Raw genomic sequence first — 16,555 nt, forward strand, 5'->3', positions numbered from 1 at the left:
GTGCAAGTAGCCATGTGACAAGTTCCCATCAGAAGTCAATGAGTGAGGCAGTAATGAGTTAAGAGCAGAAGGTCCTTTTCTGTATTTTCTTTTTCCCCCTTGACCGTGACCTTGGCGGTCCCAGGTGAACAGAGAAGGCCTTTGAGATAGAAGAAGCTTAGACTCCTCATCATTGTCTGGAAGAGCATCTCCCAGGAGAACCAGGGGGTTGTGTACCAGCACTGTGTTGGTCTGTATGCCAGGACAATACCTTTGGGATAGTAACCTATACCTTTTTTTCTCCTGATACTCTTCCCCTCTTTACTTTTAAGTAGAGAACTGTCTCAGAGGGAGGATAGGACAGAAAACAAAATATGCCTATTAGTTTCCAGCTACCTGAATCCAGTAGGAGAGGCAACTATCAAGACAGAAAAGGTCAGTGGGCAGGTGGGGTAGGCGATGGGGTGGCTTTAAAAGAAAGCAGAACTCACCAGGGGAGGCAGAGGTGCTGGGGGAGCATAGATGAGTGTGAATCTGACAGCCCCATGCTTTGCTCCATAGCCAGAGTGACAACAGTGGGACCCCAAAGAAGGATGACAGTAGGTGACATGGATCAAGATTCTCATGATTCATGAAGCAGCAGAAAGAGCTTGCAGACAGGAGGGGACACATAAGCAGGGAAAAAAAAAGAATGGTCCACTTTAATGGACCAACCTGGCCCTGGTCCACCTGATCCCACAGACAAACAAGGATGTGTCTTATATCCCAGGGTGATCAGGTGGTTCTAGAATCAGATGACCTCTTCCTCAAGGGCTGGCATCAGGAAGCCCACTAAACTGAGCTACCACCTGGAGGGGGATCCCCTAATTGACTGCACCAGGCAGTCTGGATAAACAAGGAAGAAACACTCCCCTTTACAGAGCTTAGATTCGTTATGACTGTCTTATTGTCGCTCTGCGGTGTCTATCACTCTGGGTTGCCCCAGTGGAGAAGCATCTTAGGTTTAGGGACTCAGGGTGAGGTGGGGATGGTGAGGGGATGGTAGTGTGTGTTCTGAGTGTGTGTGGGGGGTTGTCCTTTTGCCTCAGCTGAGCCCACTGGGCTGGCTGGAAGCAACAGGGTGTGTGTTATGGCCGGCTCTAGAGCGGAGGCTGGGCAGAATGGAAGGGGCAAGAGAGGTGGTCAGTGCCACCCCCCACTTCCACCACCAAGTATATCCCTCCCAGCGGGATTTAAAGCGGGGGTGGGGGAGGCCAGCAGGGGGCGCCAGAGGACCGGTTGCCGAGCTTGGGACACAACAGCCCGGGACCCTCCATATCCCATGCCACGCGCCCTGGGTCCCGCCCGCGACAGAGAGGGGACAAAACGCGGGAGCCGAGCCAAGTGCGCGCAGGAGAGCCGCGGCGCCGGGTCACCTCCAAGAGCAAGGAGCCGGCATGGTGTCCCCTCACACAGGGTCTCAAGTACACGTGGGACCTCAAGTCAAATGACTTCATGTCTGGGATCAAGGAAGGTAGCCATCATGAAGAAGACCATTTAAATATGGAACGTTTCTGTTACGGTTTTGGGAGTCTTTTGAGTTTTCTACTTTTTTGTTTTTTTTAATATTTTGAGAACCTCAAAAACCTGCATTGATGCCACCCAGTCCCTTACAGCCCCAGGGACCATGTCTGAGCCCTTCTTCCCTAGTTGGCCCCATGCTTCTTGCTGGTCCTCACACACACACCTCTACGCATCCTTGGTCCACCTTTTGGGTCTAACTTCAGGCCTCTTCCCATCTTCTCACAGACTCTCCTCTTCTCTGCCCACCCCAACCCTCCCCACCTCAGCTAAGGCCTCCTTTCCTCCTTTCCTTTCCATCTTGGCCACCTGACTGAAGCCTGTCTCTACTTCTCCTTCACATACCCCTGAACCCCAGGAGGGGGACTTGGGAGACAGGCTCTGCACACTCCACTTCTCTCTACCAAATCCCCCTTCTCAGCCAGGGATGCTCGTACTCTGCCTCCTTGTCCTGGGCACCATGGCAATCAGCATGTAATCATGCCTAAATTTTTCCCAGAGTTCCTGAGGGGTGAGGGCAGGAACAGAGAGCACATGCAGTCCCAGCAAGGGGGGAGTGAAGAGGTTAATGAGGACAGAGGTCAGAGGGCAAAGTGTGGGTTTCAGGTATGGTCCACAGAACCAGGCAGCCTGTTGCTAAGTAACCAGATCTCCCATCACCACCCAAGCACATCCTGAACTGCCCACCCTTGGCTTCTGGCTGGCTTCTGCTGAGTCTCCCAAACTGCCACCCTGTAGGCAGGAGGAAGGGAGAAACAAGAGCCCATTGAATCCCCTGTGGCTCTGCCACCCACATTTCTCTGTGAAGAGCAGGCCACCTGGGCCTTCAGGTCACTGCCACCATGAGTCTGGGCATAATGGAAGAGGAGGACCTGGCAGAGTACTTCAGGCTGCAGTACCGGGAGCGGCTACTGAAACTGCTGCAGTGAGTGTCTGGGGCCCTGGCCTACCCCATGCCCAGTGCCTGGGACTACCCACACCCACACCATGCCCTGCCTCCCAGCCTGCATCCCCTCTCCTGTAACCCACTCTCCCTGCCCCACAGAACCAGTGTGGCCTTCACTTCCCCTCAACACACCGTTCCTTTCACTCAGGTGGGGGGAAAGACCCCCTTCCCTCCTTGGGGGTATCTGCCTTCCCAGGTTACTGCCTGCCCCAGCCTGCCCCATCCTCATAACCCACTTGTCTTGGGCAGGAAGTTCCCCAATGTTGAGGAGCAGTCAGAGTCCCCATCCATCCGGCTACTGGAGAAAAAAAAGGAGGCCAAGATCATGCATCAAGCCATGGAGCAGAAAAAGGAGGTGAAGTGAGGGCTGCAGGATGAAGGCAGGGGTGCAGGATAAGAGAGGGATCTGGTTGGGGCTCAGAGACAGTGGGTGGACAGCTCTCTATTTTGTGGGTGAGGGCAACTGGAGCCAGAGTTTGCCTTGTGACTCTGGTCTGTTTGCTCTGTCTGAGGAGAAGAGAAGGAATCCAGTGTCTTAGGATGCTCTTCTCTTGAGTCAGGCATGGGGCACAAAATTGGAGGCCTCCTATAGATCCTTTTGGGCCTCTGGGAATGGAGACTCTGGAGCAGGGGATTCTGGCATGTTCTTGGGTTCTCATGTCAAGGTTCCCCTTGTCTCTCTGCTCTTGCACCCCAAAGACATTTAAGCGCAGAATGGAAAGCTTGAACCTGCGCTGGGAGGAACTGGGTGTGAAGGAAGAGCAGCTGAAGGCCCACATCCAGAAGTTCGAGCAGTTCATCCAGGTATGATCCTGGGCTACAGCGGGCCAGCTCATCTACACTCTGCAGTCAGCAAGTTGTCCCCTCTTCTTTGTTGATTTTGTAGTCTCCTCATCTTGGGTGAAAAGCGTCCTCAGTACTCCAACAATGCCTGTGCTTTTCCGGGCATCCTTTGTGTCCCCTGTACTTATGTTGTTCATAATGTCCTATTTACCTGTCAGTCTCTCCAAATGGCTGTTCTTAGTTCCTTGCCAGTATCTGGGACAATTTATCCAATGGGTGGATGGATGGGGTGAGTGGATGGATGAATGTGGTGGATGATGGATGGATGGATAAGATTTGGAGATACAGGGTTCTAGTCTCTTCACTCACCCTCCCTCTTTGCCTTTGTCCTTACACCAACGGTGGGGAACTGCTAAACATTCCAAGACAATCCCTCTCAATCCAACCTTAGAAGAATGATTTAATATCTTAACATTCAGATTTATTGCATTTATTGGCCAGAGATTCTCTCCTGCTGCAGTAACAGAGCCCTGAAGGGCCTGGCCTGGCTGCAGGGAACTAATTGTTGTCCTCTCCTACAGAGCATCATTGCTCTTAAGGCACTCTGTCATACTGTATGCCTAACCATGCAGACAGGAAGTAGACTGGCTGGGCACATTATTCTGAAGTCCAGCCCATGTGGACCAGAGCAAAGCTGGTGGAGTGGTTGGGATGACATGGGATTTGGGGGTGAGGGGTTCTGCAAATGACTTTCAAAGGTCAGCAACTGTGGAATCCCATAGAGCTTATTATAAATACAGATGACCTTGGTTGTTTCCACACATCTGTAGTTTTTAAAAGTTCCCCAAGTGATTCGGATGTACAGGTGGATTCAAAAGTCACTGGAGAGGGCTTATCAGGCCTCTCCAGTGCTTTGGGGTAGAGTTCAAAGCCTCCATGTGCTTTTCTCCATGTCCTCCAAATACTACCACCACTCGTGCCCATCCATGTGGAATCAAAGCGCTCCCAGGAGTACAGTGCAAGGGGTGGCTTGCCCCTCAGCTCAAGGGAGGGCTTTGCACAGGGAAGAAGTCAGGCTCACACTGATCGATCCTTGCTTTCTAAAGGGCAAGGACCTGCCTGTGCTGTCTCCCCCAGCCCTGGCCCAGGTCAAGCTCCCAGGAACACATCTCCTTCCCTTTGGAGTTCCATCACGGTTCCTCGGGTTTTTCAAGGAAGAGAGTGGCTACTGCTTGACATTTCTACAGTTGGAGAAATTGAAGCTCTAAGTACCAAATCAAGGAATATTTGGGCTTCCCAATCCTGGCCTAGCCATCTGCTCAATGACAAATGGCCACCACTAAGAGCAGAAACAATGGAAGCTTTGTCAGAAGGCTTCCTGCTCCCACTGCTGGACTTTCTCAGCCTTCCCCAGAGTTGAGTGCTCTCCAGACACTGAGCCCGATGCAATATGGGTCTTCCTCAACCCTTGTTTCTTCTCTCTCTCAAGTCCATAGCTCCAAGCCCACAGAATCAAGATCATCTCCTGTCTGTTCCTCTCAAGGCCACCTCTTTGACTTTGAACTAAACCTCTGTGCTCACAGCCTCCTGAGCCCCACCACAGTCCACAGAAATCCCTTAGCTTCAATAAGTTCCTTCAATAACCAAAACCTAGCTTTGGTTAACCCTGAAAATCCTTTTCCTGTGTACCTCATCTCCCACATGGGTGACCCAGAAAGCTTGGCCTGTCCTTCCAGTGGCCAAGCTCTTCAGATGGGGGAGCTGAGGGTATTGCCAGCCCCAGGCAGGCCAGGGCCCCAGGGAGGACAAGAGGCTGCCTGTCGCACACCACCTCCCTCTTCTCAGGAGAATGACCAGAAACGGATCCGTGCCCTGAAGAAAGCCAACAAGGAGCGAGATCTGAAGAAGCAGCGCCTACGGGAGCTGGCGAAGGCCAAGCAGGAGATGGTAGCCCTGCGGCTGGAGCACCAGCGGCTCAGTGTCAAGCTGCAGAAGTACTCCATCTTCAAAAAGTACCTAGAGAAGGTGGTGGAGAACTCCGAGGTGGATCCCAGTGGAAGGGGGCAGGGGGCAGGGAGGGGGAATCCTGGTCTCTTCCTCAGCACCCCCTTCTCCCCTCAGCTGGGTGGGGCTTGGAGACTCTTAGGGCCTCCAGAGGCTCTTCAGGGATGGTCGCTCTGCTTTGAGGAGATGTGGCAGTCCTGGAGGGCAGCTAGCCAAGGCCCCAGTGTGGCTGGGTGTGTTTCTCAAAGGGTGGGGACTTGCTGGTATATCTTTGTGTGTCTGTGTGCATGACAACTATAAATGTCCATGCATGAGTTGTGTGTTTACATCTGCACGTGTGTCTTGAAGGAGTGCATGTGTGTGTGTTGGAGGAATGTAGATTTGAAGCACCAACATAAGCTTTGCCTGTGTCTATCCCCTGCTTCCCCCTTCCCCTGTCATCTTTTGTTTACTGGAGAGTAAGTTGGGGAGAGGAAGAGAGAGAAACTGGAAAAACATGGAACCTACCACACAGCCTGGGTGCTCTATGCGCATTAGCCTACAGCTTTGCCCACGTGGCCTTCTTTTTTTTTTTTAATTTTTCTTTTATTCATATGTGCATACAATGTTTGGATCATTTCTTCCCCTTTCCCTCCGCCCCGTCCCTTACACGCCCCCCCGCCCCCCCCCCCCGCTCCCTCCCTTACCCCCCCTTACCCCTTGCTACCCGGCAGAAACAATTTTGCTCTTATCTCTAATTTTGTTGAAGAGAGAGTATAAGCAATAATAGGAAAGACCAAGGGTTTTTGCTAGTTGAGATAAGGATAGCTATACAGGAAGTTGACTCACATTGATTTCCTGTGCGTATGTGTTACCTTCTAGGTTAATTCTTCTTGATCTAACTTTTTCTCTAGTACCTGGTCCCCTTCTCCTATTGGCCTCAGTTGCTTTTAAGGTATCTGCTTTAGTTTCTCTGCGTTGAGGGCAACAAATGCTATCTAGTTTTTTAGGTGTCTTACCTATCCTCATATCTCCCTTGTGTGCTCTCACTTTATCATGTGATCAAAGTCCAATCCCCTTATTGTGTTTGCCCTTGATCTAACGTCTGCATATGAGGGAGAACATACAATTTTTGGTCTCTTGGGCCAGACTAACCTCATTCAGAATGATGTTCTCCAATTCCATCCATTTACCAGCGAATGATAATATTTCATTCTTCTTCATGGTTGCATAAAATTCCATTGTATAGAAATATCACATTTTCTTAATCCATTCGTCAGTAGTGGGGCATCTTGGCTGTTTCCATAACTTGCCTATTGTGAATAGTGCTGCAATAAACATGGGTGTGCAGGTGCCTCTGGAGTAACCTGTGTCACATTCTTTTGGGTATATCCCCAAGAGTGGTATTGCTGGATCAAATGGTAGATCAATGTGTAGCTTTTTAAGTAGCCTCCAATTTTTTTTCCAGAGTGGTTGTGCTAGTTTGAATTCCCACCAGCAGTGTAAGAGGGTTCTTTTTTCCCTACATCCTACATGGCCTTCTGGAGAAAGCACTCTGAGTGCCCTTTTACAGAGGAGATGGAGACTCAGAGAGGTTAAAGGACCTGCTCAGGGTCCCATAGCTTGTAAGTGGCAGAGCCTGTGATTTTTCCCAGTCTTCTGTGGACCCCGCCACACCACAGCTTTCCCGCAGGCCCTGTGGTCAGAGCTCGGGGAACTTCTCAGTCTCCTCCTACCATGCTTCTTACAACATTTGCTGCTGTTGTTGCTCCTCCATGAAATTTAACTTTGCCCTTGACTTTGTGACATCTCCCTCCTCTTCTCCTACCTCTGCCCCCAACTCAGGCTCTTCTAGGTACTCCTCTTCCCAGGTCCTTCCTTACATGTTCCTAGGTCTTTGCCTCAGACTCTCTGCTTTCTCCCTGAGCAGTTCCTGGGCCTTCCCATGGATGCTACGTCATCAGTAATTACCCCGCCCCCCCCCCCCCTCATGGGACCAGCAACAGGGTGCAGTAAGGGCTGAGACCAATGTCCTGTGAGGGTTTTGGGAAACAAAAGACATGTGGCTTTGTAAAGTTCCTGCAATTTCCATATACAAACACCGACCTAAGTGTTTAGGTCCCAAATGCATGAGGAGTCCCAAATCTATGTTATTTCCCCCATTTTAAGATACTGTCGGGGTTGGGTGCATGGTTCAAGTGGTAGAGTGCCTCCTTAGCAAGCATGAGGCCCTGTCTTCAATCCCCAGTACCATAAAAGGAAATAAATAAGCTACAGCCTACCTACTGCAAGAGAAATTGTTCACTTCAAGATTAGGGGTGCAGGTGGAGGGTGAAGAAAGGTCACCATATTAAAGCAGCAGACAAATTGTGACATATGTCTTGAAGTCTGAGTGAGTAAGATGACTGTCTTGGAATTAAGTAGACTGGCTGGTAAGCTTCAGCCCCTGGACCTCATTCATCCCGTCCACAACTTATCTGCTTCCTGCCATTCCCAGGCCATCTCTGCTGCTGGTGGTCCCATGCTGGTAAGCGACAAAGCCACCAGAACACTCTCCACCAGAACTCCACCTCCTCCTTGACTCCTCCCCCTCACTCAGCCTGCAACCATCAATCAGCAGATCTGGTCAATTCCCCCTCCTAAGTATTTCTGGAATCCATCTGCTCCCCCTTCCCCATCAGTGTACCTCATCTGGAGTCAGCTCCGGGTCATTTCTGGGCAGCCTGCTGTTTGGTCGGCATTTTTCAGCTCACTCTCTCTCTCTCTCTCTTTTATTTTGTTCAGTATAGAGAAACGTACCCAAGTACTCACCACATAACTTTGTCAAATCTTATTTTCCCCTGATTCTTTTTTCCTAAATGAAACACCACCACTAGTAATTGAAAGCCCTCTGTGTTCTTCCAAATTTTTCTTCCTTTCCTCTCCTCAGGAATAACCAGTATCCTAATTTTTAAACTTTGCATTTTCCTGCCCATCTTTATTACTTTGTGACATATCACCTGTTCACCTGTTTGTAAACTGTGTGTAGTACTACTTATCCTTCTGTTACTTTTTTTTTTAATCAGTGACTTTTAATATATATTTTCTGTTTTTAATTGACACATAATTGTACATATTGTCCAATGTGACATTTTATATATATAAATGGTATATATATATATATATATATATATATATATATATATATTTATATATATAAATGGTATATATATATATATATATATATATATATATATATACACCATTCATAGGGATCGTGTCAATGTCACTGGTATATCCATCACCTCAAACATTCATTTTCTTGTGTTGGGAACAGTTAAAATCCTCTCTACTGGCTATTTTGAAATATACTATTAATTATTGTCAGTTTTAATTGTCTTTCTGTGCTGTATAGAACATTAGAAATGATTCTTTCCACCTGGGCATGTTGGCTCATGCCTGTAATTCCAGCTACCAGGAAGCAGAGATTAGGAAGACCAAGGCCAGGCCAGGCAAAATGTTAGAGAGACTCTCCATCTTAACCAATGACTGGACTTGGTGGCACATGTTTGTCATTCCAGGTACACTGGGAAGCACAAACAGGAAGATTGCAGTTCAGGCCAGCCCAGGCATAAAGCAAGACCCTGTGTTAAAAATAACCACATCCCCCACACCCTCCCACCTCTGCCATTTTGAAGCAAATGCTTTTTATTTCATACATAAGTATTTCAGTATGCACTCTAAAAGATAAGAACTGTTGCTAAGACAATACCATTGTCATACCTGGTTAAAAAAATTGATGAAGATTCCTCAATACAAAATATCCATCTAATCAATGTTAAAATTTCCCCAGTTACTACAATAATGCTTTTTGTACAGTGGTTTGCCCCACATTGCACAGACGTTACACTATGCAAAACAAGCCAGACACAAAAAGGATATGCTCTATGAGTCCATTGATGAATTTTCAAATTTTTTGTTCATGAAAGTCCAAATTTTGGGTTCTCGGGGTAGAGGACAGATGCTGACTGGGAAGGGCAGGAATACGCTGGTACCCTTCTTCATTTATTAGCTAAAATAGTACCATAAAGAGAAGTCCTTGACTGACTACTTGATTACTGCATAGCTCTTAAAGAAAAATCTTGTTAAATTCTTGATTCTTTACAGTGTTCAGGATAATAAATCAGGTTTTCCAGCATCCTCCAAAAATGACCAGTAATGTTTTTAGTATCATTATGAATTCATGGATTTTTAAAACATATTTGGTATGTTTCAATCCTTCATGATTATTGATGTTCAAATTGTCCCCTCTTTGGACACTGGAAACCTCTTTAAGCTGATACCTGCATCCTTTTAATAGCAAATAAGATTTCAAGGTTCGTTCCTAATGGCTCTGATATAATTCATTCATTTCAACTGCTGTATGCTGCTACATTGTGTCTGAGTGAACATGAAGTTGTCTCTCTAGTTTTTAAAATCCTTCAATGGATAATGTTCAACTCCCTTCTACCTTCTACCAGGCACTTTAAAAACAAAAACAAACAAAAAAAACTTTCCAGGTCTTTTCTTCCTCCCTCTCACCTCTCAACTCAGGCAATTAACACTAAACTACCTTGAGCAGTCTGAACATGGCCCCCTTATCCCCCCTTTGTCTTTACTCAGGCCATTCCCTTTACCTGTAACAAAGCCTCACCACCACCCGCCCCAACACACACACACAACGCTTTCGCTTGGCTATCTTCTATTCATACCTCCAGTTTCATATCCACCATCTTTTCTTCCTGGTGCCCATTCCTGCCTGTTCCCACCTCCTCCAACATTGGTTGGGTGGCTTTCCCCTAAAAATGCATATTTAATGAAAGGTCAGCAGGGCAGTTCCCAGATACCAATCTGTCACTAGAAAATGTCACGATATGGAGACAAGTGCTCAGGGTGTGTCCCCTGAGTAGCTGGAAGGTACACTTTGATAAGCCCCCAGGGAGGTGAGTTGGCATCCTGGAATTGGAGCTCCTATCTCCTTCTGAAGAGGGCAGTTTGCATGGCTTTGTGCTACTGGGTGAGGTCTGTGGATTAGGGCCAGAGGGGCACGGTTCTGGACCACACTAAGGAGGTGAGCCAAACCTAGCAGGCCACCTGCCCCACTGCCCGCCCCCCTACTTCTCCCACCACAAATTTGAACACCCATCATAGAGCACCATGCTTGAAGCTGTTGCTCAGACTCTGCTCAGCCCCACTTCTCATCTCAGATAGGGCTAACTGCTCTGTATTGTAACTGACTGTTTACTTGTCTGTCTGGCTGTCTGTCTATCTGTCCTCCCTTCACCACCATCCATTCCACCGCACCAGCACCCCGCACCTGAAAACTTGGGAAGAGCAGGTCTGGCTTTGTTTATCTCTTGCTGGCCCTAGCCTTTTAGCACAGACCCTGGCTTGTAAGTGGTTCTTGGCACATTCTTGTTGAGTGGGATAATTGCTGACTTAAAAGACTTCTCAAAATGACTTCCAGCAGCAATTGTCAACTCTAGTTCTGCCTAGATCAGTTGGGGAAGCTTTTTCAAAATTCGGATAGCAGGGGCCACCTTAGATCTGTTACAAACCCAAATCTCTGAGAGTGGAACTTGGCAGGTATGATTTTTTTAAGCTCCCCGGCTGATTGTAACACGCAGCTAAGCTTGAGAATCCTGAACAAATGGGGTCCACTTGTGCGTCAACTCAGGGGCAGGCACATACAAAGCCAGAAGAAGCAAGCGGTGGAAGCCCAACATCCTCCCAGCCTGTGCTCTTGACTGTGGCCCACGGTCTGCCCCTGCCCAGGGGTTGGCCTCCGGGCTGGGGTGCTGGACGGGGCACTAGGAAGCCAAGTGTGCAATGGCCCTACCCTCCAACCCCCTCAGTTCGAGGAGATCCACGAGGTGATCGCCCGCTACAAGACACTGGTGAGCATGCGCCACGACCTCATGCAGTCTGCACAAGAGGGCCAGGAGAAGATCGAACGCGCCAAGGCGCGGCTGGCACGGTACACCGAGGAGAAGGACGACGAGGTCCTGCAGCACAACAACGAGCTGGCGCGACTGCAGATGCGCTTCGACCGAGCCCGCAGCGACGTCATCTTCTGGGTGAGCAGCCCGCGCCACGCAGGCTGGGAAGTGGGTGGTCCAGCGCTCTGGGTGCGCGAGGTCCGCACTTGCATGCACACACACATGCATGCGTACACATATGCACATGCACATATACACACAAGTGCATGCACACACAGATATGTTCACAAAATCGCGTTCACTGACCGCCCCCCCCCCCCCCATCTCTTCCCCAGGAATCTCGCTGGGCGCACATCCAGAACACCGCCGCCAAGAAGACCCTCCTCCTTGGCACCATTAAGATGGCCACTCTGAACCTCTTCCAGATCGTGAGCAAACAGCAGAAGGACACAGCCCAGGTGTCCCTGGAGGACACGCACAAACAGCTGGACATGGTAGGAGGGAAATACTGGTGTTGAGACTGCCCGGGGCCGCTAGCCAAGCAGATTCAGATGGTTAAATGGAGGAATTGTGGCTCTCAGATGTTAACAGCCTGGCAAGCACGTGGTTGGGGGTGAGGAGTATGGCTGGACCCCACCCCACTGTCCTGACTAAGTAGGTCTGAGATGAGAACCTATGAATCTTCATATTTGGCAAGTTCAAGTAATGTTGCCGATCAGGTTGCCACACTTTGAGAAGCACTTAGGGCAAAGACCTTTTCTGGCCCCTATCTCAGGATAGCAACAAGGACCCACTACTGAATTCATTAGTTGTACAAAACACTCTTACTACACTCTAGAGAGACACTGGCTTGCTGAGAGCCTGTGTTGGAGGCCCACTCTGTTAAAAAGGGAAACTGGCAACTTTAGACACGTGTTAAAGTCAGCTTAGCACCAAACTGAGGTGTTCTTAGAAGTACTGGAAGAGAACAGAAAAAGAAATGAATTCCTCATTGTATAGTTCAGTTATTTAATGTCACCCATGTCCTTGTGCCACCTCAAATCGTAGCCAGATTTACACATGATGCACGTTTTGGAAACTGTACCAGCAGATGCATCAGTGGTTCCTCTGGCCCGCACAGAACTACGATGACTACTGAGTTACTTGCTCCTTTGGCAAAATGTCTTAGCTCTACCGTGAAATGCTGGAAAGCTCCTGAGGACTGAGGTTTTTGTTTGGACAATGCCTGACACATGGTAGACAACTCAATCAGTATTTGGTGAATGAATATGAAGCACAGCCAATAAAAGGAATTGACCAAGATGCACTGTCCCTATTTTTTTTTAAAAAGACAGGGGGTGGGGACTGGGATTGTACCCACTGACCAGTAGGAAGAAACACATAGTTTGCATCCTTAGGCATATTAGAGCAGAGTTATTTTATAGTTCAAAAAAGAGGATTTCCAAGAAAGTTTGTTCCCAAAGCAGCAATTCTCAGAGTTTTTGGTATCAGGATACCTTAATATTTATCCATGATTCCTCCTCCCTCCCTGAGAGCTTTTCTTTCTATAGGTCACATCTGTTGATAGTTACCAAATTACAATTAAAACAAAAAAAATGTTAAATACTTGTGAAACCAATTCATTTTAAAACAACGGTGAAAAGTATGTTAACCAAAATAGCATTTTTGTTTTTAAAAATTCTCATATTTTGTGAGGAGACACAAAATACGCTTTGGCAAATCCCCTTGAGTAGCAGGTGGGTTGTTCTGTCATGACAACACGTCATGGAACCCCCACTATGCTAAATGACTGTTCTCACTGTATGCACATGAGAGAATAAGAGGGAAAAAAAGCAAAGAAGATCTTGGTGTTCCTGCAAGCTTTGGCCTCACATACCCCATCCTCACAGAGATGCAGAGGCTCCAAGGGTGCTCAGCTCCCTTCCTTTGACATTATGAAGAAATGTGCCCGGGAAGGTGGTGGCCTGCAGCTCTGTACTCCCACCTGTGCATTCCCTGTGCAGAGCAGAGCTTCCAATCCAACCATTCCAAATTTTGAGCTTTCTGAATCCTTAATGATTTTCTGAATTCTCATTCAGAAATCTCAGCTTTGATTTGCCTCAACAGCAGTACACCATATTGCCCGAAAGCTTGTCTTAAAATACTCACACCTTATTCCCAGAGGGTATGAGCTTACTGAAAGAAATACTCATGATAAGTAGCCTAAAAAAAAATAAAGACCTGGGAAAATAAAAGCAAATGTCAGAGGTCAGGCTACAGAAAGACAAGTACAGAATACATTGATTCTTGGATAGTGAAGTCCTTCGGTAGGGACTCTGAGCTTCCCAGTAGCCAGTGAAAAGCAACACATAATTCTTTTACCAAAACAGGAAAACATAAGGTCTCCTGAGAGAGCATACCTTTTCCAGACACTTACCTCTAACTGGAAATTCTCAGTGAGGCAATCAGTGAATAAAGTTCTCAAAAACAGACATGGGCTTCCTATGGTAGCTGTGTAGATAGGAGGAGGAATATGATTCATGGTATCCCTTAGGAAAAGGCCAAGACTATCTGAATTCATATATTGTGTTGTGAAGGGTCTAGAATTACCGAAGAATAAAAGCCAAACTACCTGGAGCAGCATCTTACAAGCTCTGCTCCATGCTTGGCAAATCCTAGAATCCTGAGATACTGTCTTCTGGGGGAGGGAGGGAGAGATGAATAAAACTGACTAATGTATCTAATTCTAAGTTTTAAAAAGTTCAGATTTAAAAAAAAATACTGAGTTTGGTGGAGTCTTTACTAGGTTCCATTCTTTTGAGATTCTTAAGCAGATGGGTGTTTCTAAAACTTATTTATCCACCACACCCTTTGGGGGTATGTGACTTTTACAAGAAGATAGCTCAGGAGATGCTAAAGTTATCTTCTCTGTAATCTTTGGGAAGTTGCTTTAATTTATTAGGTCCGGTTTCTTCATTTCCTAAATAGGAATCCTGGTAGTAGGAGTAACAGCATCAGCAGCTGACCAGGTGTTGGGAGCTTTGGAGAAAGTCATGTGGTGTTCACTGCAGAGACAGGCTAGAACTGATGTCCTAGAAGTCATCGAGCTAACCTTTCCTCCCTCTTCCCTTTCCAAAAAAAAAAAATTGGCTGGGTATAGTGGATCCCACCGATAATCCCAGTTACTCAGGAGTCAGAGGCAGGAGTAGCATACTTCAAGCCTAGTCTAAGCAAAAAGATAGCAAGACCCCAGTCTCAACCCAGAAGCCAGGCATGGTGGCTCATACCTGTGGTTCCAGGTACACAGGAGGCATAGGTAGGAGGATCATAGTCTAGACTGGCACCAGGCAGAAATGTGAGACCTGAAAAATAACACAGCAACAGAAGGCTCGAGTGGTAGAACATCTACCTGGCAAGCACAAGGTCCTGAGTTCAAAGCCCAGTACCCTACCCCCCCAAAAAAGTGTTTTTTGAGTTCTGGGGGTTAAATCTAGGACAAAGAACATACTCTACCTCTGAGCTTCACCTTTAAAGATGAAGAAACCAGGCTGGGGATGTGACTCAGTGGTAGAACACATGCCTAGCATACATAAGGCCCTGAAAAAGAATAAGAGTCCCAGAAGGATGAAATGATTTCCCCAGAGCTAGTGAATAGAATTTAAACTTCCCTGGATGATTCAAGGTTATCAGAGTGAACATCAGGTTTGGGCTCCAAGCCCACGACCACCCCGAGGGCTTTGAAGTTGCACAAAGCCATTGTGGGCCCTGCCTGCAAGATGCCTTTATTTGTGGCCCGTCTGTGATCCTCTCTCTTTCTTGCCACTGTGCCTCCTAGTACATCTGCCTCTAGGAGGCTGCAACTCCGTCCCTACTCTGGCTTCTAGTGTGAGAAACTCAATATGCAATTTCACTTAGGAAAAGTCAAATGAGGCCATGTGGCCGCCTCTGGAAATCAAGTGTGGGAGATCAATGAGTTCCTTCCAAGGAGACACTCTGTCTTGGGACGGGGGAGGCCTCTGGCTGGCTGGGGTTAACTGATCTCCTTGTCTTATCAGATCCAGCAGTTTATCCAAGACCTGTCAGACATCTGGGCAGAGGTAAAGAAGAAGGAACAACAGCAAGTCCGGGTGTAAGGAGACAGCATATTTCCAGAATGTTCTGAGACAGAGACTGTGGCAGAATAAGTTCCTGGTGAATTTGTGGCCCAGTCCCAAGGACCTGGTGGCTCTCTGCTGGTGAACACCTTGCCATTTACCACATCAGACCTCAGTCCCTCCCAGCCCTGAAAGCATTAAATGTCCGAAGAAGTTTGTTTTGAAATTCTCTGTTTGAAATTTTCACTGACTTTTTTTCATGAGGAAAAAAAGTCAGTGAGGGGAGAACCCCCAAGAACTCTTTCAAAGCAGGTCACTCAGGCTGCTGGGGAGCTGGAAACCATGCCTTAGGTCTCAGTGTCTCCTGTCTGTGGACTTAAACATAGTAAGAGTGCAGGTAGGCAATAAGCCAGCAGGTGAGTACAGTTCAGGGAACCCTTCTCTCCTCTATCTCTTCAAAATTAAAAAAAAAAAAAAAAAAAAAAAAAAGAGTGGTGTTTCTAATTAGGGTGCAAACACTCCCTAGAAACTAGGAAGGCAGCTTCCCAAGTCAAAGTTCTAAAGACGCTGAGTTAAAAACTCTTCCCTGGGCTGGGAGCAAGCCCTGCTCCCTGCCCCTGTGCACCTGAAAAGTGTCACCAGTGCTAATGCAGAAACAGCCAGTGGCTGCTGGATAACCAGTGAGGGATTACTGCTGTGCCAAGGTCAACCTCAAGGCTCAGGAGCATCTTAGCAGGCAGGGATGGTGACTAAAGCCAGCAAAACTAACTTGAATAGATCAATGTAAAGTTTTGGACTTAAGTTCAAAACCTTAATCACGCATTTCTAAATCAGCAGCAGGGAGGAAACATGCACTTCATATATGTGGGCATCGTGAAGACCCTGTGAGGCACCACAGGGTCTGTCTCCTGAAGTTTCAAGGACACTTGCCCAGGGACACTGGCTATGGAGGACAGGGCCGGGACTCACACTTGAGGTCTGCCTCCTACCCTGCTCCAAAAGACAGAGGTGCTTCAAGTGTCTTTTCCCCTGACTGAGGCGCAAACCCTAACAGGGATTCTGTTTCTTCCTTCTCCCAGTGATCCTATAGGGCAGGCACTGCTGCAGCTGCCCTGGATGGGTCACAGTAACCCCTCACCTTGGTGTGCAATGGCTTTCACATGGTCCTAAGGTGTGGTCTTCTGGCCAGGGGCCGCAGCATCACGTGGGAACTTGTTAGGCCTGCGCATTCTCAGGTACCAACCCAGACCTGAGAGTCAGAAACTCTGGGGGTG

At 47.7% G+C, this 16,555-nt stretch overlaps 1 protein-coding gene across 2 annotated transcripts; it reads left to right on the plus strand.

Moving 5' to 3' along the window:
- The first annotated feature begins 2,381 nt into the window (after positions 1-2,381).
- Positions 2,382-15,320, plus strand: Ccdc42 (coiled-coil domain containing 42). 2 transcript variants are annotated; one of them, XM_020155238.2, is made up of 7 exons: positions 2,382-2,464; positions 2,735-2,840; positions 3,185-3,289; positions 5,114-5,311; positions 11,125-11,346; positions 11,544-11,702; positions 15,243-15,320. In XM_020155238.2, the coding sequence occupies exons 1-7, from the start codon at positions 2,382-2,384 to the stop codon at positions 15,318-15,320; spliced, it is 951 nt and encodes a 316-aa protein (XP_020010827.1). The 2 variants fall into 2 exon arrangements, with proteins under 2 accessions (XP_020010827.1, XP_020010828.1); XM_020155239.2 differs by lacking the exon at positions 11,125-11,346.
- The last annotated feature ends 1,235 nt before the right edge of the window (positions 15,321-16,555 follow it).

The sequence above is a fragment of the Castor canadensis genome, chromosome 11 (genome assembly GCF_047511655.1).
Source record: "Castor canadensis chromosome 11, mCasCan1.hap1v2, whole genome shotgun sequence".
NCBI lineage: Eukaryota > Metazoa > Chordata > Mammalia > Rodentia > Castoridae > Castor > Castor canadensis.